At 41.9% G+C, this 26,499-nt stretch overlaps 4 protein-coding genes across 6 annotated transcripts in view; 1 reads left to right on the forward strand and 3 right to left on the reverse strand.

The window, feature by feature from the left end:
* LOC108621872 (uncharacterized) overlaps positions 1 to 19,103 on the forward strand; it is a 151,776-nt gene extending 132,673 nt beyond the window's left edge. For all 3 annotated transcript variants that reach the window (XM_089462594.1, XM_089462593.1, XM_089462595.1), the window contains one exon: positions 16,639 to 19,103. In XM_089462594.1, the coding sequence (XP_089318720.1) occupies positions 16,639 to 18,156 (1,518 nt within the window). In that variant the 3' untranslated portion in view covers positions 18,157 to 19,103. The remainder of the gene's footprint in view (positions 1 to 16,638) is intronic.
* A 900-nt stretch (positions 19,104 to 20,003) lies between these two features.
* LOC108609320 (uncharacterized) lies at positions 20,004 to 21,643 on the reverse strand. The gene is made up of 2 exons (XM_018001088.2): positions 21,377 to 21,643; positions 20,004 to 21,316 (listed from the first exon to the last, which is right to left on the reverse strand). The coding sequence occupies exons 1-2, from the start codon at positions 21,509 to 21,511 to the stop codon at positions 20,231 to 20,233; spliced, it is 1,221 nt and encodes a 406-aa protein (XP_017856577.1). The 5' UTR covers positions 21,512 to 21,643; the 3' UTR covers positions 20,004 to 20,230.
* Positions 21,644 to 21,817: 174 nt separating this feature from the next.
* On the reverse strand, positions 21,818 to 23,306 carry LOC108609139 (uncharacterized). Its single transcript, XM_018000854.2, has 2 exons — positions 22,154 to 23,306; positions 21,818 to 22,087 (listed from the first exon to the last, which is right to left on the reverse strand). Exons 1-2 carry the CDS (start codon positions 23,232 to 23,234, stop codon positions 21,900 to 21,902), a joined length of 1,269 nt encoding a protein of 422 aa, XP_017856343.1. The 5' UTR covers positions 23,235 to 23,306; the 3' UTR covers positions 21,818 to 21,899.
* A 56-nt stretch (positions 23,307 to 23,362) lies between these two features.
* LOC108621362 (uncharacterized) lies at positions 23,363 to 26,453 on the reverse strand. Its single transcript, XM_018018672.2, has 2 exons — positions 25,352 to 26,453; positions 23,363 to 25,280 (listed from the first exon to the last, which is right to left on the reverse strand). Exons 1-2 carry the CDS (start codon positions 26,406 to 26,408, stop codon positions 25,090 to 25,092), a joined length of 1,248 nt encoding a protein of 415 aa, XP_017874161.1. The 5' UTR covers positions 26,409 to 26,453; the 3' UTR covers positions 23,363 to 25,089.
* Positions 26,454 to 26,499: the final 46 nt, after the last annotated feature.

The raw sequence follows: 26,499 nt of genomic DNA on the forward strand, positions 1-26,499 counted from the left end.
TCCCTTTCAATAGATATTTAGCTCTATTTATTACTGAGATTTGTAATAATTTGTATTTTACGTAGCGAAAAGAGAGGAAAGAAGAGGAAATAATAATACAAATAAATAAAAAGAGTTTATATGATAATTATGGATGATGCAGAGCAACTACTAATTTATAACAAAAGCAGAAGAAGAAGAGAAACTGAGTTCGCATTAAACGATGAGCAAATTTATAAAAACAAAAAAAAAACAAAAAAAAAAAAAACAAAAAAAAACAGAAAAACACACAGGATAATTATAATAATAAAAACAATACGATTTAATTGCGAATGTGTACGTGTGTGGGTGTTAATATTTATTCATTTGCGTGTGCCTCGGTTCTTCATTTTTCATTTTTCATTTTCAGTTGAGTTTTCATTAATATTGCATTGGGCATTATTATTATTAATAATTATTGATTTTGTTCGTTGCATTCGTGTTCTCCACACTGGCGCGGCGTGTGTCCGTGTCCGTGTCCGTGTGGGTGTGCAAGCATTTGGATAATTTTACCCTCTCACTCACTCTTTCTCTCTCATTCTCACTGTCTCCCTTCCACTCGCTCGTATGGATGGAACAATACAAGTTTTTTCTGTTCTGATTTATTCATGATCCGAGCGGAGCGCTCGGCCGTTTGTTATGAATTTTTAAAGCTCTGTGCGCCGCTCTCTGTTAGTTGATTGAAAAACTTAAATATATATTCATACATGTTTCCCTTTTAAATGAAAGCAAACAAACAATGCAACGAAACATCGAAAATATGCGTAATTGAGAATTGTTGGCAATCAACAAATGCATTCCGATTCCGATTCTGATTTCGATTCGTATGCAGATCCATTCAACAAACACCCCATTCTAAAATCCCCAGCCCATCCGCACTCCCACATTGACACAGCACTCACACACACACACACACATATATATATATATATATATATATATATATATACAATACACACACACGCTGACACCTTGGCAAATGTCTTAACTTGCATATATATAGCATTTATCTGGAAATTATAATTACTTTGTATCATTTGTGAGTTGCCCCCTATAATAATCATAGTGTAACCACGCAACCCACCTCACCCACCCAGCATACCTCACCCCACCCATCCACTTAATAAGCCTTGATTTCGCACATGTGTGCATACGAAACTTCCAGCAGGCAATTAAAACTTAATTAGCCCCATGAGAGAACTTTCAAATAGTTTCCCTTTCGTGGCCACGCCTAACGTTCCGATTTCCCGAAATTTCCCAGGAATTGAAGAAGGTAGAATTTGAAATGCTCATGTATTTTTAACATGGTCAGCGCCCCAAACTTGTTATCCTTTATCTCTCACCTCTCTATCTCTTTCTGTCTCTCTCGCTCTCTCTCTCTCTTTCTCTGTCTGTCTATAATTATTAATATATATACGCATACATGTAAATTGACCTTAACTTACCATAATATATGTATGTATATATATACATATATATATATATATACATATATATATATATATATATATATATATATATATATATGTATGTATATATACATATATATATATATGTATGCATACATATATTCCATATATCTGAATAATATTAATGACTATATATTTATGTATATGATTATTTTTCTTACTTTTGATGACCTTTGATGATGTAATAATAAGCGAATGAACTGAATTGATTGACTTTTTACTTTGATATGTACCTTGAATTGTCATTTATATATATACGTTAATATATCCATTCCAAACAAAAAATTATAAAAAAACAAAAATATATATACATACATATTCGTACGCATACCGTAAAGAACGCCGGATATTTTGCTGCAATTCCCACACTCCTGCGTTCGTTCCTTCGTTCGTTCCTTCGCTCGCTCGTTCGTTCGCTCGTTCTGCTGATGATCGTGATTTGCGCATCAAATTTAACACTTACAACAATTTACAGTTAATAAGCATACTACTACTATTAATACTACTACTACTACTACTACTAATATTAATAATACATTAATAATAATAATAATAATAATAATAATTGTACTTGTACTCGTACCAAGCTAATTTGATGACCTGATATGATATGATCATGATTTGTTATGTGGTGCAACCCCCGGCGTGTATACGAACGTTTTTTGGATTTTTTCAAGCTACATTATTTTACAAATTTGAATATATTTATACTTGTACTTGTACACAAAACATATATATCTCTACATACATATATATATATATATATTTATATTTATGCCTATTAACCTATACGACAATTAATATACGACCTAGTCATACATATAGTGTACGCATCATTCAATGCATATTGTAATTTTTAACTGAATGTTCTGTGATAACCAGCGAAGCGCAACAAGAGATCCTCAAAACAAAACCAAATTCTCAAAAAACTCACACAGCCACATACACACATACACCGACACACACCCACACACTTACAGCAAAGCCACCCACACAAGGGCGACACACATCCACACATATTTGCCATTACCTAGCGCTCACCTTGTACAGTTTTATTTGTTGTGCACACACAAATACACACGCACACACTCACACAGACACACACTCGCATCAGCACGTGTCGTTTTGTTGTCACGATCATTTGTCGCACCACATGGCGTATACTTAATATGCGATCTGCCCTTGCAAGCAGCCGTTTCTGTTTGATGGTTTGTGGCTTATGGCTTATGTGGCGTGGAACAGCTGCCAGGCCGAAACTCATTATAAATTAATTAGCCCAGCAATTAATAATTTCACGTTCCATTTAAGTTTGTTAATGAATTAATATGCTCCAGAGCAACTGCAACAACAAAAACCATTAAGACTCATAGCGCACACAACACGCACACACACATATATACACTGACAGACACATATACAGCCTATAGAACAATAGACCTTCTAGCCACACACCGCCAACCGAAAAGGTATCCACCACTAAGCACCAACCGCACCACCCGCACCACCTGCACCATCAGCACAGCACCACGTCGCTCTCTTCTGTTTTTCCTTTTTCTTCCATTTCATTTTCTGTCTCGCTCTTTGCATTGTAGCCTTTCAGACAACATAACTACCCGTGAAATTTAACACCCTTTAGCATTTCTAATGTGCACCCTAAAGTAATTTGCATACAAAAAAGTTTGCGTTTGCTTTGCTCATTTTTATTTTTTTCATTTTTACCTACTTTTTTCAATGTTCCGTTTCGTGTATGTGAAGCTGGCGACCAGAGTTTGATAACTTTTTAAAAACAATTTAATTTTTTTTTATATAACTGCAACTTGAGCGTACAACAACATAAAAAAGAAACAACAACAAGAAAATAATTACAACAACTGGTGGCTGAAAATGTAATTAAGCTTTTCACCTGCAGCACCGAATTAAATTCGATGTATTCGTTTTATTTTATTTTTTTCTGTTTGCGTTTTCTGCAAAAACTAAAAGTTAATTTCGATTTAGTTTTAAGTGCACTAATTATGATTATAATTATAATTTTCGCAACGCCCCGACTGCTGCACTGCACTGCACTGGCCGAGCAATTAAGTTACCTGCATTAAGCTCTAAAGGTAGTCGCCACCTGCCTCCAAGCAAGCCCAGCCCCGACACCCAACAACCCCCAGTACCCCCTCGACACCCTCTGCATCCCTTAAATATGTTATTGCACTCGCTCAATGCACTCACAAAATTTGTTATCGCTTGCACCGGATCTAAATACTTTTATGGACTTGGGGAAAGATCTAAATGTTTTTATCGCTCGTTTTGCGAAATGCTGCCCTTAAGCATGGCTTCGATTTGCTGCATTCAAGTTCTGAGATATGAAAACTGTTTGGGGCCAACAGTCGCATTACCATTTTTTATTATATATGTATATGTGTAGAAAGTATCTATAAATGCTTTAATTTCAATTTAAGCTGAAGAAGCATTGAGTCGAAGCAGAGGAAGATAATTTTAAGTCTAGTAATTTAAAAGAGAAAACCAAATGAAAAATTTCCAACAATCCCTTACAAGACTGTAGCTAATTCCAATACGACTATATTCTAGCCTTTAAATCTGCTTGGAATGTTCTACAAATTCGATCAATAATAGAGAATTATAGAAATGAAATTACTTCACTTAGAGAATTTTAATTAGCAATAATATATATATTTATCACATTTTGTTTTTAGTCAACCATTGTATAGGTTTATGAATATATTTTTTGACAACTATTGTATAGGATTTAGATAAAGTATTCGCCTTGGTAGCTATATCCAAAACATCTAGATTCATTTTTAGATTTTCTTTCTTCTTATATGAGCCAATCTCAGTGACTCCTAATCTATTAAGTTCTTGAACAGCAGAATCCTAAAGATTTAGTACACTAAAATCTACATCATTATATTTGAGTTTTCCAGCGGTTAGGCATCGTCTGAATCCTACAAAGTAAGTACTTGAAGATAAAAATGTATCCGTATTATTTAATATTTGATTACTTTTATACCATCTGGACCCCCGTCGCAGTCTTATATAAGCCCAATTAAAACTGTTCTCTACTATTCTTGTCCTATGTAAGCCTAAATGAAACTCTTCTCTTCTATGGTTGTAATTACATCGTCGGCTCTGCTCTACGGACATAAGAGATCAATAATTAATATAAATATATTTATATATTTAATATGAAATACTTTATATCATACATTTGCTATCTATTCTGAGACTGGTCCTCGTACATTGCATTTGTTTTCCACATTATGATTCAGATTTATTGCCCATACTTCAGAGATTTGATTCAGTTTTATTGCGCATACGCCTGGTCGGCGCAATTTATGAAGTACAGAGATAAATCATATATTTATCTGAATATTTATTTCTATTATTTGTATAATAAATAATAGTGCTTAGTCTGTTAGCTTAGTCTCCCTGTCAACTTGATGCCAAATTCTTGTTGATAAGCTGCAATATGTCTCAGCGAATTACTTTTGTGATTCCTGTCTGTGTGAGATTTCTCATGTCACAGGCTCGAGGCAATTCTCGTTTCGCTGCGCTGTTATGGGGCCATTCATTTGGGTCGCCTTTCAGCGCCATTTGAATGCCTCATTGGGCGGGCATACAGACATATTCAAAATATGCATATACATACATACATTATTATATGTCTTATATATGTGTATGTATATATATAAGACATATAATGCCTTGGCATTAATTTTATGGCATCTTTGTTCGGCCCTCTTCTTACATCATTTGCTGGCCCGTGGGCAGGAAATGCAAAATTGTTCTACGTTAATAAATTTTATTATTGTTATGAGTGTGCGAGTGTGTGTGTGCCCTTTTGTTTTTGCTTCCTCCACTGGCATCTTTGTGGCACTGCAGCTGCATGCTGCACATTTTATTGTATTTCATTTTAAGTTCAACGCAGCATAAATTTCCGTAAGGATTTATGTTGCCCAGCGTATCCTTTGGGCCACCTCAGCGCAGCCTCCACAGCCATTTCGTGTGTCTGTGTCGCTTCATTCGGCACGGCAATAATTTATTGCGTTTGCATTTCCGCATCGAGTTCATTGAGCTGCATGGCCAGGCGACTCGCCTTTCAGTGAATGTCCTTCCGCTCGCTCTCTCTCTCTCCCTCTTTGTCACTCTCTCTCTCTCTCTCACTCTCTCTCTCTCTCTCTCTGACTATCTCTTAAAGCCACAATCATTTTGCATTTTGCTTGCTATTTAAAGCGAATTATGCCGTGAATCAAAAAACGTTTTCTTGCCAAATGAACTTGCGGCTAAAACTTTGCTGCCAACCGAGTGCAACTCGGCACATAAATAGCAGCAGCTGCTAAACTAATGACAATCGCTACGCAAAATGAAGAAACAATACGGGCATAAATTACAACAAAATTGCATAAGCAACAGCAACAGCCACAGCAACGGCTAGAGACAGAAAAATCTCAGATGACATTAAAGTGCCACAGACAATGAAAATCGCATGCAGCTAACAATAGAGCGTCAAATTACAGCAAACAACAAGCGGCAAGAAATGTTAGCCGAAGCCAAAGCAAAGCCAGTAGAAGACAGCACAGCCAGTCGGATACTCCCACTAGCCACATAACACACACACACACACACACACACACACACACACACACACCAAAAAAAAAAAAGAAGAAGAATCTCAGGCAGCAGCAGCGGGCATCTATCGCACAACTTTGCATTGTCGTGGCTTTTGTTTCAAAGTGCCATGGCGTATACGCAATTTGTTTGCACACACAAACACAAACACACACACACACACACACTTATGTGTGCTATCAGGCTGTGTGCCTATTGTAATTTGGCGCTATTATTAAAAATCCTTTATGATGCCAGCGACAGCGACAGCAACCGCAGCTCAGCTTTCAGCAAACGCATTTTCTCTGCTCTAATTGCACCATTAAAAGATGACAAACGAAAGACCGTACTACCGTAGACCCCAACTCCGCCGAATCACTAGCACAGCTCGCAGAAACGCCAAAAACAATGGCGTTAAGAATAAGGCATTTAATATGGTTTTTATGCGTTGCCATTTTTACATACCCTATAAATGAAGGGAAAGAGCAATGCGCCATAATCAATTGCTTTACTCAATAATAAAGAGCTTATTTTCACACACACATATAGCTCGATTCGCAATTTATTCCCAACCAAAAATCTTCCAGCTGAGAGTATGCTCAATATTTACAAAATCCGCGCTGCAGATCTTCAAAGGGTATTGAGTGATCGACCATTGCCTTTCCGCTCGTCCTTTCTGTTTTGTTTTTCAGATTTCAGTCAGCTTCTTTTTCGTGCACGGATGTCATAAATGGCATGCTCCAGAAGAGGGGACTTAAGTATGTGAGCGCTACCGCTGCATGTGTATGTGTGTGTGTGTGAGTGTGGGAGGATAGGTGTACCAAAGCCACTATAAATGTTATTTATTTTCGTACATTTGTGCAGCGAGTATCACCATCTGCAGGTGTCTTTTATTTTTTAATATGCTAAAGCGCAGAGCGAAAAGCCCCAAATACAAATTTGCATTTTATTGCCTCCGGCTCAAGCGTGAGCCAAGTAAAGCTCTGCAATATAGAGTAAAAACTAGCAAAAACGGGAAAGCAGAAAAGACTTAATTCCGTAGTAAAGTCGTGAATAGAACTGGCAGTGGAGGAAGACAGCAAAACTTTAATTAATCCGCAACTCAATTAACAGATGAACATACATAGCTAAAACCTAAATTAATTCAAATTGCTAATTGCCAACCCTTTTACTATCTAGTTAATTAAAGAAAATTCTGTTCAGTCTTTGGCCACATCATGAACCAGATAAGCTACCTTTGTGAAAAGAACTCAAGAAAACATATATAAATAAGTTAGTCAGACCAATGATTGCTATAAGCTCCAAAGTCATCCAGAATATACTTTCCTCTACAAGAAAACAAACCTCACTTACTGGAAGACAGTTTAATTCTTTTGGCACTCGCGAATAACCCAAAACTATCATATATTAGGATTGCAGTAAATAGTACATGTCCTTCACTTCAATGACAGCAGCATAACAGCATTTGCACATATAACTCTAAAAGGTTCACCATATTCAACGGACCCATGTTTTTATACTAATTCACGAAAGTGAGATGAGTATATTGGTTTTGTGCAATGTCCGTATTGTATGTCCGTCTATCCGTCTGTCCATATGAACGCAGTTTTTTCTCCGTATATATCCTGATTATATCTCGGAGTTATATAGTGCTAAAATTTTCCCGATCCGCCTACCAGGGGCGTGACAAACCGCAAAAGTTCATATGTCCTACAGTCTAAGGACCAGAAGCTTCCAATTTGGATAGATGAGTTACTAGTAACCTCCTCTATCGATGACCCAAAAATAATTGTTACGCCTCTTTAGGGGCGTGGCATGTCGAAAAACACTGTAATTTTCACATTTTGGAGCGTATCAAAGAAAAATACAACGACAAGCATATATATGTATATAGCATGCATTTTATTTTCTGACAAGACTTAGATAAGTTTCAGTAGAGGAGTTAAAGCTAAAAGTAGAATTAAAATTATAAAGAGTTTTTAAATTTCCATTATTCAATGTCTTTTCCGTAATAATTCTTCGCTCCTTCCTTACTACTTACTGCATCTCTAGGGGAATAACCCATTCAACACTGGGCTCCCACTAATGTAGCCTTCGCCAACTATTTCCACCCCAAATAATCAGCAGGAAAGCATAAGATCTCATCAAATTAGCGAGCACTTCGCCAACTTAGTTGTCTGTTTGAAGCGAATCAGGCAGATATTTATGGGAATATCCCTGATAAAAATTCGAATCAAGTGAAAGAGGAACATAACCGTTTTTAGGTTAATCGATTTAATGGATAAATGCGATGTATCTGAGCCGGGGTAAGTGCTCTGGTCGAGGTGCTCTACGGCCTCGTCGCTCGTTTAATTGGCTTAAGACCACAAAGTCGGTCGCTTTTCAGCTGCTTTAGCCTTATTGAAAAATTTAACTTGCAATAAAATTTAATGACTTTGCGCTTTTTAATAAAAAGGCGCCGGAGTTCCGTCTGTCCGCCCGCTCATCCTGCGCCCGCCCCCGACCCAAAACTGAGCTCACAATTTAAGCGCGAATTTGTGTTCATAATCACAATTTTCGTACCTTTCCTTCTCCCACTCCTGTGCGTCTCGTAATGACTACACAAAATATCACTCAGCCCCGCCCAGCTGGACTGTGCGTGCAATAAAAAGTAACGAGGCTGTTAGCATCAAAGCAAACGTTCGTCCGCTGCGCCGGTCAAGAAGTCAGCAGCGGACTGGCTGAAACAAAAAAGAAAACCCACAGACTCATTGCCGTTAAGTCGGCGGTAATATTTAAATTTATATTGCGGTTGCTGTCCCGCTCACACTTTCACTGTCCCCCTGAGCCCCCGTCCCGCTGTCCCACTGTCGCGCTAGCCCTTGGCCTGGCCCCGCACCTTGTTCGGCCATCAATTCTCCGTTTAATGCCTGCGCAAATATTTGCGCAATCAGCAAACAAAACAAGCACCGTCGCCGCCGGAGTGCCCGCTGTTTGAGTAAAGCAATTGACCGTTGCTCCGGACACGGCAATTTACGTGCTGAAGGCAACAGCAGCAGCAACAACCACAACAACAACAACAATATAATAACAACTACCACGACAGCACCGCAAACTCGGCTTCCGCTTCTGCTTGTCCTTGAACCGCCAAAGCGCGACGCGTGATGCGTGATGCGTGCCACACGTCGCGTTGACCGCGCTATTTGTGCAGCATACATAAACTGGCGCAGGTGTGAGCACCGCCCACACCTCCCACACCGCCCACAAAACTCCCCATGAGACAAAAAACTATTGGTATTTGCTTTATATATATTCTTTTTGCAGGCCAGTCAGCCGACCAGCTTACTTTTGGCTCACGGCGCGTGCCGTAAATAACCTTGTTAATCATTTAATTTAAGCACGCACACATGATAGCGCCAGCTACCCCTCCCCTACCCCTGCCAGCTCTACGCCTGCTGCTGCTGCTGCAGCCCTGGCAAACAAATTCAAATAAATGGCGCTGCTGGCTCGGCTGGCTGGCCAAAAGCCTTTCGGCACTCTTAATTTATTGTGATTTGCTTTCGGCTGATTGCTGGCCAGCCATATGCATATGTATGCATGTATGTATGAATGTTGTACATGCTGCTGCCCAGCGACAATCAGAGGCTTTCTAGGCCACCCACGTTGCGCGAGAATATGGGTGGGTGCAGGGAGTGCAAAGCTTAAATGTCATTCAATGTTAGACTCAGCATACTTCGCTCTCTGCTTCTTCACAAATTGCAGCGTATTTGACAGAATTCTATTTATTTTAGTCACTTTAATGTTAAAATCTACTGTGCAAGAGAGTAGAATTAAATAAAATGTGAATGCAGGCTAATTTTACCATATTCCACTTAAATATTATGATATGGATTTATATATATGTAAAGGTAGTAAATTAAAGTTAATGGTTATTGGGGGACGAAATAAAAAGTAGGAAAATCCCGTGAAGAAATAAACCAACTTATAATTACGTTGCTAGGTCGAATCATTTATGTAGGGATGAAGTGATTCCTGACTAGATAAATGTGCGATAGTTGCGATATTTGCGATAGTCTGTTGTCCACTATTTCAGTATTGGCTCGATAATGAAGATTCACTGTAGAGTAATGCCAAGGCAGGCAAATCTGAAGCTATTTGATATTGCACCTGGTTTTATCAGCCCTCACTAATGCAACGTAGAACATTAATCCTTCCTGATGAACGAGTGATAAGCAATGATGGTTCGCATTATTTTCTTTTTTTGTTTAACTGTGACTTTAGACCTTGAGTTTCAAAATATATAAATAATTTCTGACAATAGTTGGGGGAAATTAAATTAAAGGTATTACATATAAATTCTGCAATGCCAAGCCCAAAGTAATAAAATCAGTCAAAAATAGAGTAGAGCCTTTATAATTTCAACATTTTCAACTTAGTCTTGGTTGACATTTTATTAACTTCGCCCGCTTCTTATCGCATGGCCTGGATAGACGTAAAATATCGGCAGCGCTAATTCAAATACTATTAGCATAGGTTAGAAATTCAATTCAATAATTATTTTTTAGCGACTTTTTCCAAGCTACAGTAATTGGATTGAAATTAAAATTTACTTAAATCGATTCATTTTCTCCAAACAGCAATCAGCATTCGTTCATGAATTTCCTGAATTAAGTGAAAACGTGAACGGGCTGCTCCCGTGAGTTAAAGGCGGAAAGAGGCGTGGCAGCAACCACTAAGTAAATATACTATATTCCACATTTCTGTCTGCCTGTAAACAGCAGAAATCCGCTCAAGCGCAGCGGGTGCATAAAATATGGGAAAAGAGGAGCGCTGACTTTTCTTCGAGAGACTGTGCTGTTGGTAATGTGCTCACGCACCTAAATAGAACAATTCAGGATATCTGCTAGTCAGTCACTGCCCACCAATCTACAATAGTTAAGTAGCACATTCGAATATCTTTATTAATAAAATACAACTAAAAGTAAATTAAGTAAATTGCTCTATAAGCTGCTATCCGCCTCTTCGTCAAATCGGCTTTTAATTGTTTAATTGCAGTCAGTGGAGGGTATTTCGTAGTCGTACAGAGACCACTTCAGCACTTAAGCCACAGTCTAAGTTGACATTTTGTTAATTACGGTTTCTTCTCGCTGCACAGCCGAACTGGCTGTGGGCCATGGGGCGTATGCGCACTATTTGGGGGGTCGATGCAGAAAGCGTTGCATACTTTTGTGCGCGCATTTAAATATGTATTACTCTCGCACACACACACACACAGAGAGAGAGTGTTGCAGTTACTGCCCGTTGCACGTTGTGCAAATGCAAGTATTTACTATTTATTTACAACTTACATAAGTACGTGCTGGCTGCCCTTTAGCCGTCTCCTGCTCCGGCGCTCGGGCCCGGCGCATTTTATGCGCTAAAAGTCGCACACACAAAAATGCAAAAGTATAAACATTCTTGCGCTGGCAGCTGTAAAAGTTTTCGGTAAACGCATTTCAAACACTCGCTGAGATAGTTATTACAATTGTACACAAAAGTAGCAGCAGCAACAACAACAATGCTCAGGCGTGGCGCTGCGGGGCGAGGCAAGTTGGAAAAACTTGCAGCATTTTCTTCAAATGAAATGCAAAGCGCACAACGCACAACGCACAGCGCAGCAGCCATCGAATGGCGACGCAGTGGAGCTTGGGCATAATATTTACAAAGCAGTTGCCTTCTTCTTCTTGCTGCTCGCCTTCCTCCTGTGCCTCTTCTTCTTGCTGGCGTGCTGCAAAATAGAAGGCATTTGCGAGTGCAGTTAGCTTTGATCGGCATATGGGCGTGACGCTGCCAGGCGGATGTAGACGAGCAAGCCGGAAGCACCGAGGACGTCGACTGCTGAGCCAAACATCCGCTGGACAATTGATGAAAGCGTTGTATGCAAAGCAGAGCAGAGCTGAACAGTGTAGTACAGTGTAGTAGAGTGCAGTGCAGAGTGGGGCATGCCATAAGTTTCGGGGCAAGTAGCTGAGCAAGAAGCATTTGCCGTGTGGAAAACTTTTGTGCAGCTGCTGACGAGGATGCAGCGAGGATGCGGCGAGGATGAACCTCGGTTCCGCTATCTATATACATATATATACAGCTGTATGTATAAGTGTATACATATTATCCAATTTTTTCGTGTTGCTACCGTAAGAGGTCCTGCGCATCGTCCTGCGATGTTTTTCGTTTCGTTTCGTTTCGCGCCAGAAGCAAAGTGCACAGTGCCAAAGTTTTGTTTACAAAGTTTTCAAATTTTTGTGGCACCCAGTTGAACTTCCTGCTGCCTGCTGCCTACTGCCTGCCGCCTGCTGCCCCCTGCCTGCCGCGCTAAGCGGCATTCACTTCCGGCTGTTGATGATGTCGCACTCCTCCACTCCACTCCACTGCCGACTCCCCTCAGCCGTCTGCTGCCATTGATAATCTAACAATATTCGCGGCTCTCGCAATGGAGTGCACCTTTTAAATGGCTCGCTGGCGCCGTCAGCTCTGTCAGGGCAGCTCTGCGACAGCAATAATCCATCATTAGCGTTGCATGCCGCAATTATGTGAGCTGGCTCTATTAGATTTGCCTGCCTGCTAAATGATGCAGAAAATGCAGCACTCGAGCTGCTTCAACTTGCGACTGTGGCACTTACTTGTGCGTCTATTTGCCAACAGCTCCTGCGGCTCCTGCTGCTTGTCATGGCGTGTAAAATTATGTCAACGCTTGTCAACTTTTATGCGCAGCAAGAAGTTTAGCCAAGTGCCACGCCCACCTTCGAGCCCATGCGCTAAAGTGCCTTTGAGTGTACATTGAGCGAATGAATGAAAGTTTCTTTTGCCGCGCGTGTTTGCTTACCGTTTGTGCGTTCTGTGTGCGTGTGCGTGTGCGTGAGTGTATGTGTGCCATTTGTTATTGACTGAGCATGAGGTGCGCCGCTGCAATGGCTCTGCCAGTTGCGCCAAGTGAGTGCAAACTTTTTAAATTTAAATGCGGAATTTACGGTTAGACGGATACGCACACTCGGGCGGCGCACTGGAGCTGCAACTTTAAGACAGCAACTTTGCGCTGCCCTTCAAGTTCAGCCACGCCCCCGCAGTCGGGCGCGCATTAGCGTGCCACAGCGCGCTTTCTTATTAAAACTTATGCTCACTTTTTTCCAAATTGTCCCGGCTAATTAGCTTTCTTAGCAGTCGGTTCTGCCCCAATTTTCCAGGTTTTTTTTCTACTTTTTCTGTTCTTTTTGCTTGTTCTGCGCTCGCTTAATTTGCAGAGCTGCCAACTCCTTCCCGCTTGCCCCCGGCCTGAATTAAGCAAGTTTTACTCGCCACTTTATGCTGCCACAAAGCGACAAAGCAGCAGCCGCGCCGTTGCATGAATTTTGGCCTGGCCTCGCCTTGGAATTATCTCATCTTATATATTCTTGTATCTGAATAGTTAGGAAGTACACAAATAGTAACTGTATATCTCTATACACATATATATCGTTTGTACTCTATGTTTCTGTAACTGAATGCAACTAAGTAGAGCTAAAAAAATATATAGAAATTCAATTATTATTTTCTATTATTATTTAGAAACATTTTTTTTTTAATTTACTGAATGTAATAAATTTTGTAACTATAATTTCTCAATTCTCTTTTCTTTTATTGTTAACTGCTTAAACACACACTTTTTATTTGTTTTAAGAATATTATTTTATTTTATTTTAATACACATCATTTTGAATGTTTGCTTACAAATTACATTATTTCATTTATAAAGATTATATTTCTTGCAGTATTATTCTACTAATAAAAACATTATTAAACTGCACTTATTTCATTTGTTTTAATTTGAGTAGCTTTTACATTTTTTCAAGCACTATCCGATCTGATCTGATTGATAAGTTGTACACATATAGATCGGTATATTTCTATGCTAATGACACCAGCTCTGGCAAGCTGAGAAGCAGGCACGTTTAACCCCATAACTGACGCACCACGTTGTTAAGCAGAAGTATACACACACACACACACACAGAGACACACACATATTTGAACAGAACACACTCACAAAACACACACACATATAAGCAATATATAAATATATATCTCATACACAACTTATATGATAAGTGTCTACTCTTTTCCTTTTTCGTCTCTTTTACGCTCTGAAATTTCATTTTCCGATAACAACCACAACAAATGCGCCCAACAACAACAACAACAACAAAACCACCAAACACGCACACCAACAACAACTGCTAACCATGACACTGTAACGACTCCATCGACAACAATTATTATGTTTTAACAACCAACCACCAACCACCTGCAACAACACCAACACTTGCAACACCACCACCACCACAACCACCAACAACACGCCCAATACCACCAAACACCACAATCAGAGCGTGCCAGTACTGCGCACCTTTGGCGGGCATCACATCGCGTAGCGGGAACTTAACGTGGCCAGCACCACCAACATCAGCAATACAGCAACAGCAACAGCAACGGCAACGGCAACGGCAACTGCAACGGCAGCGACAACAGCAACCACTACTTGCTCATCGTCAGCAACCACCATAACCACGCCCACAGGCACACCACCATTGCCCCCGCTGCCCAACACATTTATAGCGATCAAAACGAAGAGCGACATCGGCAACAGCAGCAACAACAGTAACAGCAACTGCAACAGCAACAGCAACAGCCTCGCCCTGCACAGCGGCAACAGCAGCTTCAAGTCGAGCGGCAGCAACACAAACAGACGATCGCCCAACGCACAGCAGCAGCCGCCGCCGTTGCCCATGAAAAACGGCAGCAAGCAGAGCCAGCAGCAACACGACTCCCAGTACCAACATCTCAGCTACAACATGACACACCTGCAGCACCTGAATGCGCGCACCAACAACACGCTCGACCGCAAACACGGCCACGGCCACGGCGAGGCCAGCGCTGGCGGTGACTACTGCACGCAAATCAATCCGCACTATCTGCAGACCTTCGACAGCCTGGATCGGGATCACTACAGCGTGACCAATCTGCATGCGCATGGGCATCCGCATCGCAGCCAGTCGAAGTCGCAGATCTACAGCTATGGCAGCAGCGGCACCGCCAGCGACACATCCAACCAGCAGCAGCAGCTGCAGCACCCGCACTACCACAGCAGCAGCAACATTGCACACATTGAGCACCACTACCAGCAACACACTCACTCACACCAACAGCAGCCACAGCAGCAGCAGCAGCCACTGCCACACCACCACCAACACCACAGTCTGAAGCACACGAAACACAGCAAGGGCCACAAGAACAAGCACAGCTCGAAAAACAGCAAGTCTCAGGATGATTTTAAGGCCATGCACAAGCAGCAGCAGCAGCAGCAGCAGCAAAAGTGCGGCAAGCAGCAGCAGCAGCAGCAACAGCAGCAGCTGTCAAGCAAACGCAATTGCAACAACCAGCAACCACAACAGCAGCATTATTCCAGCTCCAGTGATAGTTTACCATTTGATAATAACTATTATTAAAACTGCACACTGCACACACACACACACGCAGGCACACGTACTAAATCACTCACACAGTCACACATTGCTGTCCCAGTTGTAAAGTGTTGTTGCCCACAGCGCACATTCGAAGCCAACACACGCACGCACACACACACATGTATATGTATACATATATGGTAAAAATCACACACACACACACACACACACACTTTGAATGACACACACTTTAACACCGAGCATTGTGAATTGCCCTTGATTTGGTTATTCAGAGTCTGAAATAATGTACTACACTGCGTATACGCGACGTGCCAAACCTCCAGCATACTTCTGTGCACCGCTCATACAGACACATACACAGACAACCACACACACACATACAGACATTTGTAGGCCCTGCTGCTCTGCTAAAGGCAGCTGTTTGTGTTGTTGTTCTATTGAATTGAAAGTCGAAAGCTTAAAAAATATTTAAATGGACTTAGCATAAATTAATTACAACTTAAATATTTTATAAACTAATTTAGAGCGTAGTCGAAATACCCAAAAAGAAATCTATACGATAACGATAGTAAATGGAATGTAGGTCTTTGCAGCCAATCAAAAAACAGAAAGAAAACAAAAAAAAAAACAAGAAATCAAAGTAAGAAAAGTCATTTATTGTTATATGTGGTCAATATGTGTGTGTATATACTATATAGCTAATCGATAAGCATATTTAGTTACTTAAGCTATAATTAGTGATTAAGATTTCACCCCTCAACCTCTGCCCCTCCCCTGACCCAAGCTCACCAGCTATCCACTTCTACTTGGATCTCTCTCCCCCGCTCTCTCTCTCTCTCTCTCTCTCTCTCTCTCTCTCTCTCTCTCTCTCTCTCACTGTCTCTGTCGCTCTATCACTCTTCCTTTCTACGTCGCAGTCGTTGCTAATCAGCTGTTTATTTATTTGTTTCATTAACAATTTGCTTGAATTAACTGCCAACAACTCGTACACAACATCAACAACAACAACAACAACACATACAAACAACAACTACAACATGCAACACTGTGTCCCACCTATTTAGTCCTCCACTTTGGCCAGCGCCAGCGCCCACGATGAGCTCGGCAACCTGCTCTGGCAGCAGCAGGCGAGCGAGTTCGTCGAGCAGTACCCCTGCCCGTTGCCGCCCATACGCCACTGCCACGCCCACACGCACGGGCACCGGCCGCACAGTGTGGGCGAGCTGCTGTCGCCCGAGCAGCGCCACCAGCGCGACCTCTTCAGCGGCGACCTGGGCATCCCGGAGATCCAGACGCACGTGGGCAGCATGGTGCACACGTTCGAGACGCTGGCGCTGCAGCGGCGCCTGGCCGAGGCCGAGCAGGAGCGAGACCGCGAGCAGAGTAAGTATGAGCTGCGCGCGAGCAGCCACAGCATTAGCAACCACAAGAGCAGCAGCGATGCCAAGTACAGCCAGGTGAAGCGCAGGTCGCAGGAGCTGCGCCAGCGCCTGCAGCATATGCAGCGGCAAAAGCAGAAGCTTCAAGCACAGGCCCAGGCTCAGGCCCAGGCACAGGCACAGTCACAATCACAGCATCAAAATCAGAATCAGACTCAGACTCAGAGTCTACATTATCATCGTCATCGGCATGGCCAGTGCCCACTAACCGCACCCGCACCCGCACCCGGCAAGCTCATCAACAGCTGCAGCACCCACAGCCTGGCCAGCCAGTTGGCCACGCTGCCACGCCCAGCAGCGCCGCCCACGGGGGCACACTCCAGCGAGCAGCTGCGGCAGCCGTACGACGACTATCGCAAGAACCTGTTCGGCAGTCGGGTGAGCAGCGCGGAGGAGCTGCAGGACGAGACGTACATTGTGAACGCGGCCTTTGACGAGATATTTGCCAACTACCAGGACGATGACGAGGAGCAGGAGGCGCAGCAGAAGGCGCGGAACAACACGCTGCAGGAGACGAGTCGCAGCTGCACCAACAGCAACACGATTACGAACACGGATGACCTCTTCGATGACGAGCACATGCTGGTCAGCCTCAGCGAGCTGGACGACGATGTCTTTGCAAGTCGCGCGCAAACTGCCTCCACCACGCCCACCACGGCCGGCGCCGGTCGCACGCCGAAGCACAGCCAGAAGTACGCGGCGCCAGCGCCGCCGATGCTGCAGCAGCGCTCCAGCACTCTGACCAATCTCTTTGAGCGCTTCAAGGGCAGTAGCTCCGCAGCGGGCACCGTCAACAAGACCCACTCCGAGCAGCAGCTGCAGCCTTTGCCGGCCGGCTCGGCAGCCGCCAAGCTGCACAAATACGCCGGACAGCCGGCGCTGAACGAGGAGCCGGACTTCAATCGTGGCTCTACGTTGAGCCAGTCCTTTGTGCGCCAGCTGAAGCGGGTGTCCTACAAGCAGAAGCGCGCACCACCTGCCCCGCCGCCCAAGCCGCGCCCCAATGTGGCCCATGTGACGCCACTGCGCAACGCCCTGATCTTTCCCAAGCGCTCAAAGTCCTCCAACGAGCTGCTGCTCGACGACCTGAATGTGCAGGCGCGTAAGTATTTCCGGCGGTCCGAGCACAGCGCCGCGGTCTAAGGACCCACCAGGAACGTCTCGAAAAGCAGCTGCACCGTCTCTCACCCAATTTGCTCACCTGCTAACCACAGCCATTCTATACGCATCTGAATACCCTTTCCAAGCCAATCGAATTTTAATAAATTTTCTATTGATTCAATTTTTGGTAGAGGCGACGCTTCTATAGGCTAAGTGTACCCGCCCCCCTCTAATGACCCATGATAGCGATACCGATACCAAAAACGATAACGATAACGATAACGAGCTCGATACCGATCAAGCTACCATCTAACTGTAAGCCGGAGTCAGCGTAGTCAACCCGCCGTCGCAAGCTAACAATCGAAAGGAAAGACAGTACGGTTCTCTTAGCGTGGAACGGCTAGAACGAGCCCAAAGAGATTTGCGCCATAATTGGATTGATTCTCAATATTTCAGCACTCTTAATTGAGTAAATTACCATAATAACATTAAGTACTTACAATATTTATACTCATTATTACGTTTATGCAAAGCGAACAAGGCAAAACCAAAAGAAAACAGATTAAAGTTGTATTTGTAAGTCCTCAGCTTATACATACATACATATATATAAATATATATTTACATATGCGAATCAAAATACTATATAGCAAAGTGCAAAGCCCAGAAATCATTAACAAATTATATATTCATGTAAAAATGGAAAACTTTCAAATCAAGTAAAAGTTGTGCCCTCAAAACTTATGCATGTTATTTATGTAATTTTTTCAAAGGCAAAAATCAAATTATATATCTATATACATACATTTATATATACAAAGTTCGCATATAACATATACTAACTATATGGCAAGTAACAGGAATTTGTGTAATTACGTAATCTGTTGTATCTTGTAGGCTACACGTAACAGAAGCTATTGTAAGCCCAAAGCAAGAAGCAAAACATAACTAAACCTTTATGTGCATGCAATAAAAAACATCTAAAATTATCAACTTGTGTTTGTTACTGGGGAACAAGAACAAGATAATCCGGCTTGTAGAGCACTTATCCATTCCATTCGTGCATTGCACTTTTAAGAGGGATTTAAAGGTAAGTAGGAAAACTGGACAACAGTTAGTCGTTTCATATACAAAAATCTAGCGTGATGAGACTTGAGTTAAGTACACTTTAAGGTATCGCCGGCAAACAGCAATGAAATTCTTGTATATACAGAGCGAGAGTCTAATATGTTAGAAAATGTATGCATATCTGCACAAAGCTTAAAGAAGTCAATTTCAGAACTTTGAAAAACTCGATTTTAAATCATAGCAAGCGAGAAAATAATCTGGTCAGAGGAGATTTGACTGTGGGTCAATAAACGAAAGCTGACCGAATGTGACTTGTTGACAGTTCGATTCACAATGGGCAAAAGATTTTTTAGGCTCCACATCTCAAGAGATGGCAACAAACAGGACAGGCATCCCGCCCCAGTACTACGAGAAGACTTACAAAAGACCGAGGATTGACCTAAAAATGAATCAATAGTAAACTTTATCTGAACCTTACATATTTTTCATCCTCTAACTATGTATGCTCTAGTTAATCTATAGCTCTCACAACGGCATATATACATATGTATATATTTTCATTTATGTTTAGATTAGATTAAAAGTAAATAGTTGTAATTTCATAAAATAATAAAAAGAGAACCTTGCTCTCCAAAACAACACAGAGACAATTATTCACGCGGTTCGCGTCTGGCGAATTTAGATAGTGCCCAAGCATGGTTTTACATATAAATGTATTTTTGGTAACGAACAACATAACAGCCAATAATTGGTTATTAATAAATAATCATATCATCTCTAATGTTTGACTTTTATGTCAAGCTACACGAAAACTCTGAATATCTCAAAACAAATGAATATTGTATTAAATAAAAGTACATTAATCTTACCATACGGCCAATGTATCCAAAATATTTAATATTAACTTAAAAACTAATATTGATTGACGACTAAGTATCATTGATTGCTCTTAGGTTAACAAATCTTTCAGCTTAAACCTAGTTAATTGCAATGTATTTGCCCAATAACTTGAGCTCAATTGATCATTCTGGTATATGTAATCTACGAGCTAGGAACGGAGCTTTACAGAGGCTGCTGTAGCCGCAGACTGGCAGGATTTGAGTTGATGCCTCTTCAGCTGAATGAGGCGACTGAAGGTCTTCTGGCAGATGCTGCAGCTGTGGCGCCGCTCGCCCGAATGGATGCGCTCGTGAGTGCGCAGCACACTCAACTGGGCAAAGCTGCGATCGCAGTGAGAGCAGGCATATGGGCGCTCGCCCGTGTGAGTGCGCTTGTGCAGCTCAAGCAGATAGACGCGGGAAAAGGTGCGCTGGCAGACGGTGCAGGTGTGTGGTCGCTCCTGCGTATGCAATGAGGCAATGTGCCGGCGCAGATTGCTGGACTCCACGAAGCCTTTGCCGCAGTACTCGCACTCGTATTCCAGGAGCTTCAGATGCCGCTTTTGGTGGATTACAAGTCCGCCGTTTGTTTTGAAAGTCTTCGGGCAAGCGTCGCAGGCAAAGGGTCGCTCTCCATTGTGAAGGCGCATGTGAATGATAAGGCTGGATGCAGACTGCATGCACTTGCCGCAGTGCGTGCAACGATGCCGCGAACGCATATCAGGGGCAGGTGCCTCGGATCCACTGCAGCTGTGCTTCTCCAAATTGATATGCTGTGTAAAGCCATGGTCACATCTAGTGCAGCTGAATATCTCTGCAGCGGGATGCACTTTGCCGAGGTGCCGCTGCAACGTGGCCGCCTGATGAAAGCTTGCGCCGCAGTCATCGCAGCTGAAGTTGGTATATGATGGTTTCTCTAGTCGCTTCTCTTTATCTGATGTATCCACAGACAGCACTGCTTCTTCTGTTGGCTCCTCCGTCTCGCATTCTTCGTAGAACTCAACATTCTCACTGGGATCGAATTCAATTATATCAACTGCACTTATGGTCTGCTCTTCATCTTCATCTACGACCAGGTCCTCGGCTCCCAGCACGTTTATAGCCATTGCTGCCTCCTCATCCTGCAACCGCTCTGCAGTTCTTTTCCGCAGCTCTTCCTCCGTTGCTGCGCATTTGTCGCGAAACTTGGCAGAGATGAGCAGCTCCTTTGTACACTCCTGGCACAAATACTTTGGATATGCATCCCACTTATCCACCTGAAATAAACAGATCCTCTATAAAATAATCTATTTTAGGCAAATATTTTGTATAATCACTTTAATTTCGCCACAGCGTTCGAGCAATGTGCATAAGTCTGTCTGCTGCTCCTCCACATGCTCGTAGATGTCCACCAATAGCTCGTCTTGCTTTAGGCAAGCGCGACACAGCAATTCACTTAGCTCTGCGGGCATCTCTTCATTATTATTTATCAATTTTATTGGAAATTCAAATTTACTGCATTTATCTGTACATGCGGGAGTTGGTTAAACATATTCGGGCATTTTTAGGGCATTTTATATATCAGCTGTTATTGCCTCTGTTATCGATACTAGAGATGTGAGTGAAGAGCGGCGGGTATTTAAAAAATTCGGATTCGATAGTTTTCATACAAGCGATATTTTGACTTAGATAAATTATTTAATTTAATAAATAAAAATAATAAAATAAGTATAAAAACAAAATTATTTTTTTGCTATAAGCATTAAAAATAAATGAAATATTGCAAATTAAGCAGTGAACAATTTATTATAGCCATTACATAGGTATATATAATATACATGTATTACAATATCATTGCAATTATTCAAGCTCATCAAAGTAACCAAAATGCAAATAGCGTTTCAGAATACTCCTAACATCCTCTAGATAGTCATCATTATAATATAGACTTAACCTAAGTTTTCGATCCATAACTATTTCAGATATCTCAAGCTTTCCCTTTTTCATTGCATGCATCACAGGCAAAAATGTTGCCAACAAAAAGAATTCTATAAAAAGTGATGGAAAAATTTAGAAATATTAAAAATAAAATGTTGTTAGAATGGTGCACTCACCAAAATACTTATGTTGAAATATCTGATGTCGAAACTCGGCTAAGGTGGGCAGCTCCCCATTAAACTTTATTTTTTTCAAAGTCTCCGTAAACGTAGAAAAGTAGATATATATTAATTCGTCGCGTTGTGAACGCCGTTGCTCCGGCGACAGCATCTGATAGATAGAGTAAATGATATCGATGGGCATGGGGCCCACATTGCTCATTTGGAAGTCCACAAGCATGCAGTCCTCAAGTGCTCCGCCTTCCTTGTTGTACCTGAACATTAAGTTCTTGACATGAAAGTCGCCGTGGCAGAGGACATAATAAGCATTTTCTTGGGGACTTTCCCTGTGGCCCTGAAAAGTTTCCTTGCAGCGCTTCATATAGTTGGGCAGAATTTTCTCGAAGTAAGGCTTGTAGGCAGTCAGATCTGGTACCGCTTCGAGCATTTCGATGAATATGCCCATCCCACTCATAAAGAATTTATCTCCATCGATTTTGGGCAGCTCGAACAAGCTGTATTTCAATTCCTTAAGGAATTCTGGTTGCTCTTTGTTCAATTTATAGCTCACAGCATGCCACTTGCCCAGCTTACAGTATGCACTACGAACCTCTTCGAAGGTCGGCTCCCTATCCCGAAGGACGGTGTAGCCCTGTACCAATAGATCCTCAAATATCATCACTTGTCTTGGCTTCATGCTGTGGTAGACGCAGGGCGCATACAATTTCGTCTCATCTCCCACCTCACGGAGTATTTGTTCAAACTTGGGCAGGATCTTCGAGTACATGTTGATCTCGGTTTCGAAGATATGCGACTCACCCAACAGGTCCTTCTTGTGGCCGTCTTGTTCAGGCATGGTCTTGATGATGAGCGACTTGAAGGACTTTTCCCCCTGGGCCCTCTTATACTCCACTCCAGCTCTAAACATGACGCTGGCATAGTGATCGCCCTTGCCTGTGGCAGGTGAGATCTTAACATCAATTATCTCCACCTGTTCGTCATTTTCATAGGCGCTTAGCACGTCTCTGAAGTACTGAGAGTCCAGCCAAGAGGGCGCCTCCAGCTCATCCTGATTGTAAGATTCCGTATTCGGTGCCATTTCGCGGATAAAATCAGTTGACGTAAAACTCAGTCTAAAGATTCTAAAGCAACATAATCTAATAAGCTACACTAGCCGCGTGTGCGAACTTTTATACATCTCGTTATCAGGGAATATCTTAATAGCTGTCCCAGTTTATCTCAGTTTCATAAATCTTCTAGCTTGCACAGTCATTGCATTTACATTTATTTTCATCGTCATCAGTGAAACAAGTTTTTCGTTTAACGATACATTGATAGCAGCTTTAATTGTTGTCTTGTTTTAAATTACTTTATGGAGTTATTAATTTACTTATATTTATGTTTACTTTAAGTTTTCGTATTTATAGGCAGCTGAAGTGGTGGCAATACAATTAATAGAAAATCGGAACTTCATGAAATGTACATCAGATTTTCAGAGTACCACTTATTCGGCAACTTATGGATAGGCATTTATTAAATTGAATAAAATCTAGATTTGTTTGCCTTCTTGATGGCAGGTTCGACAATCCAGATTAAGATAACTAAGGAAGAATTTCTGCCTGGCGAGTTGTGTGGTGAATAGTTGCAAATATTACATTGCTGTGGTGAAGAAGTTTGGCAAGATAAGAACAAACTCATCATTCAGTGGGTCTTCTGTTATCAGTGATAAGAAATATTGCGTAATTATTATTGATGTGGGGTTAGATGACAGGGAATAGATAATACTGATTGTTGGCAATTGAAAATTTATTGTTCAGTTTACTTATTCAATATCATCAAAACTAAACTAAGCAATAGAACTTCCTTGTATTTCGTTTATTCATATACAGATACGTAAAGCTAGCGAAGTCATTTATTCACATTTATTTATTCAGTAACAGCATTTTTTGTTGTTTTTGTTGTTATTAGTGAGGAATATTGTCAAACGATCTCCAATGACAAAACAAAACAAGTAAGAAAGCTCTAGTCGAGACTGCTCGACTACGAGATCCCCTGAACCCTTGGAGCAATAGATATTTCAATAACTTTTCGCGTCTTTCAGCTTACACAAGAAACCCGCACACACACACGCACGTACGCACACACAGGCATACACACACGCATACAGACACACATACACACACACACGCATACACACACAAACGCATACACACACACACATACACACACACATACACAAACACATACACACACATACACAAACATTTACATACATATACACACACAAGCATAAACACGCATGGGCGGCAGTGAGCGCTTACTATGAGAACTTAATTGTTTAATAACTTTTTTTGTGGACGTACGATCTTCATGAAACTTTTAGATTATGATTATAACATGGATATGCTTGTAATTGCCAAAGCACAAGTCTCTAGTATTTGAAATACGCTTTTTACAAAAGTGAGGGTGAGGGGGTGAATTTAAGGGTGGGGGGTAAATTTTAACAAAAACCGAAATTGTATAAATTGCATATAAGCATACATTAAAAATTTGGAGACTCTAGCAATAAAGGTGTAGAAGATATAATTTTATAACTGGTTTTCGATAAGGTTTTTTATCGATAAAAAAAGATCGGGATGAGTTATCGAATTTTAATGATAAACTTGATATGCGCGCTGTAATTACGGACATTTTAAAAAAAATTTGAAGTCTCTAGCTCTTATATCTTCTGAAATCGACGCGTTCATACATACGGACAGACGGACAGACGGACAGACGGACAGACAGACGGACAGGGCCAAATCAACTCAGCTCGTCATCCTGATCAAGAATATATATACTTTGTGGGGTCTGCCACGCCTCCTTCTCCCTGTTACATACATTTCAACAAAACCATTATACCCTGATTTCCCATTGAAAATGGGTTCAGGGTATAAAAATGTTGCCATGGAAAATTATTTTTCTTTCTGCAGGTCAAAATATCCCAAATGCAGCATTCGAGGCAAAAGATATTCCAGTTCTTGTTTGTAATCCTTATCCTGATACAACTGCTTGAGTAGACTTTTATCCTGTAGCAGTTTGCCAGGATCGTCGCCCCTACGCATGCTATAAGCTCCGGGCAAAAATATGGTGAACAACATTATATCTATTAAAGAATGCAACAAATTTTATCATATGCTGTTGAGCTATGTCCTTACATTATCACAGTCGACTTACCGCTGTACCTCCTATCGAAAATCTGTTTTCGAAACTCTGTTAACCTGGGCATCTCTCCTTGATATCCGATTTTTGACAAAGTCCTGACGAAGGTATCGAAGTAGTAGTAGAGCAGAGCATCGCAGCTATCCTTTCGGTCATTGGGACTCAACAGCATATATTTGGCGTAGTGCAAGTCGTTGGCTATGGATCCAATGTAGGACAGCTGGAAGTCGAGAAGCATGCAGTCGCTGTCCTTGTTGAACATCATGTTTCGGATATGAAAGTCGCCGTGGCATAGCACATAATACGCGTTGGCCTGTCGATTCTCGCGATACTCCCGAATCACGTCTTGCCAGCGGAGAAGAAGGTTTTCTCGCATGGGCTCAAAGTATTTGCGATACTCTTTCAGATTTTCCTCCTGACTGATCATGTCTATGAAATTAGGCAAGGCGTCCTTCATAAAGTCCTGCTCCAAAAAGTTTGGTATGGTCGTTAAATCAAACTGCAGCTCATCAAATATTTCGGGCTGATCCTTCAATAGCTTGAAGCTAACCGCCTGCCATTTGGCAAGTTTTCCGAGCACCGATCGAAGCTCGTCTGTGTTGGCAAATCTGTTCCGGATTACGTAGTAGCCCTGGGGCAACAGGTCCTCAAAAATCATCACCTGCTTCGGGTGCAAGGTGTGATAGACGCAGGTCGCACAAAATTTAATCTCCTCCCCCGCCTCACGAAGAATTGCCCTGAACTTGGGCAGCACTTGAGTGAACATCGCAATCTCCGTTTGGAATATCTTCGAGTCGGCCAGAAACTCCTTCTTGTGTCCCTCGGCCTCAGGCATTGTCTTAATAATCAACGACTTGGAAAACTTTCTCTTTTGTATCGAATACTCAACATGGACCCGGAACATGACACTCGCATAGTGATCTCCTCTAGCACTCGCCGGGGATATCTCTGAATCGGTCACTATTAGACTGGGCTCCTTAAAGTGCTTCACTAGCGCATCCCAGAGGAATTGCTCGTCTAGCCAGGCGGGTGCTTCCAGCTCATCCGCATTGTAGTTTATATTATCGGACATAATTAATGGATCAATAATGGTCAAACACTGTGGTCAGTCGCGTAGCTGTCTATTGACTAATGGAGAATCGAGTACTTTTCCCCACTTATAT

This window comes from Drosophila arizonae, chromosome 2, assembly GCF_054131065.1.
Source record: "Drosophila arizonae isolate 15081-1271.41 chromosome 2, UAZ_ARI_1.0, whole genome shotgun sequence".
Classification (NCBI taxonomy): domain Eukaryota; kingdom Metazoa; phylum Arthropoda; class Insecta; order Diptera; family Drosophilidae; genus Drosophila; species Drosophila arizonae.

Excerpts from the sequence above, each read along its gene's own strand:
- LOC108609320 (XM_018001088.2), bottom strand. The coding sequence starts at position 21,511 with ATGCCCGCAGAGCTAAGTGAATTGCTGTGTCGCGCTTGCCTAAAGCAA. Across the intron at positions 21,317-21,376 it reads AACGCTGTGGCGAAATTAAA|GTGGATAAGTGGGATGCATA; the intron begins GTGATTATACAA and ends TGTTTATTTCAG.
- LOC108609139 (XM_018000854.2), bottom strand. The coding sequence starts at position 23,234 with ATGGCACCGAATACGGAATCTTACAATCAGGATGAGCTGGAGGCGCCC. Across the intron at positions 22,088-22,153 it reads ATTTCAACATAAGTATTTTG|AATTCTTTTTGTTGGCAACA; the intron begins GTGAGTGCACCA and ends CACTTTTTATAG.
- LOC108621362 (XM_018018672.2), bottom strand. The coding sequence starts at position 26,408 with ATGTCCGATAATATAAACTACAATGCGGATGAGCTGGAAGCACCCGCC. Across the intron at positions 25,281-25,351 it reads TTTCGATAGGAGGTACAGCG|ATATAATGTTGTTCACCATA; the intron begins GTAAGTCGACTG and ends ATTCTTTAATAG.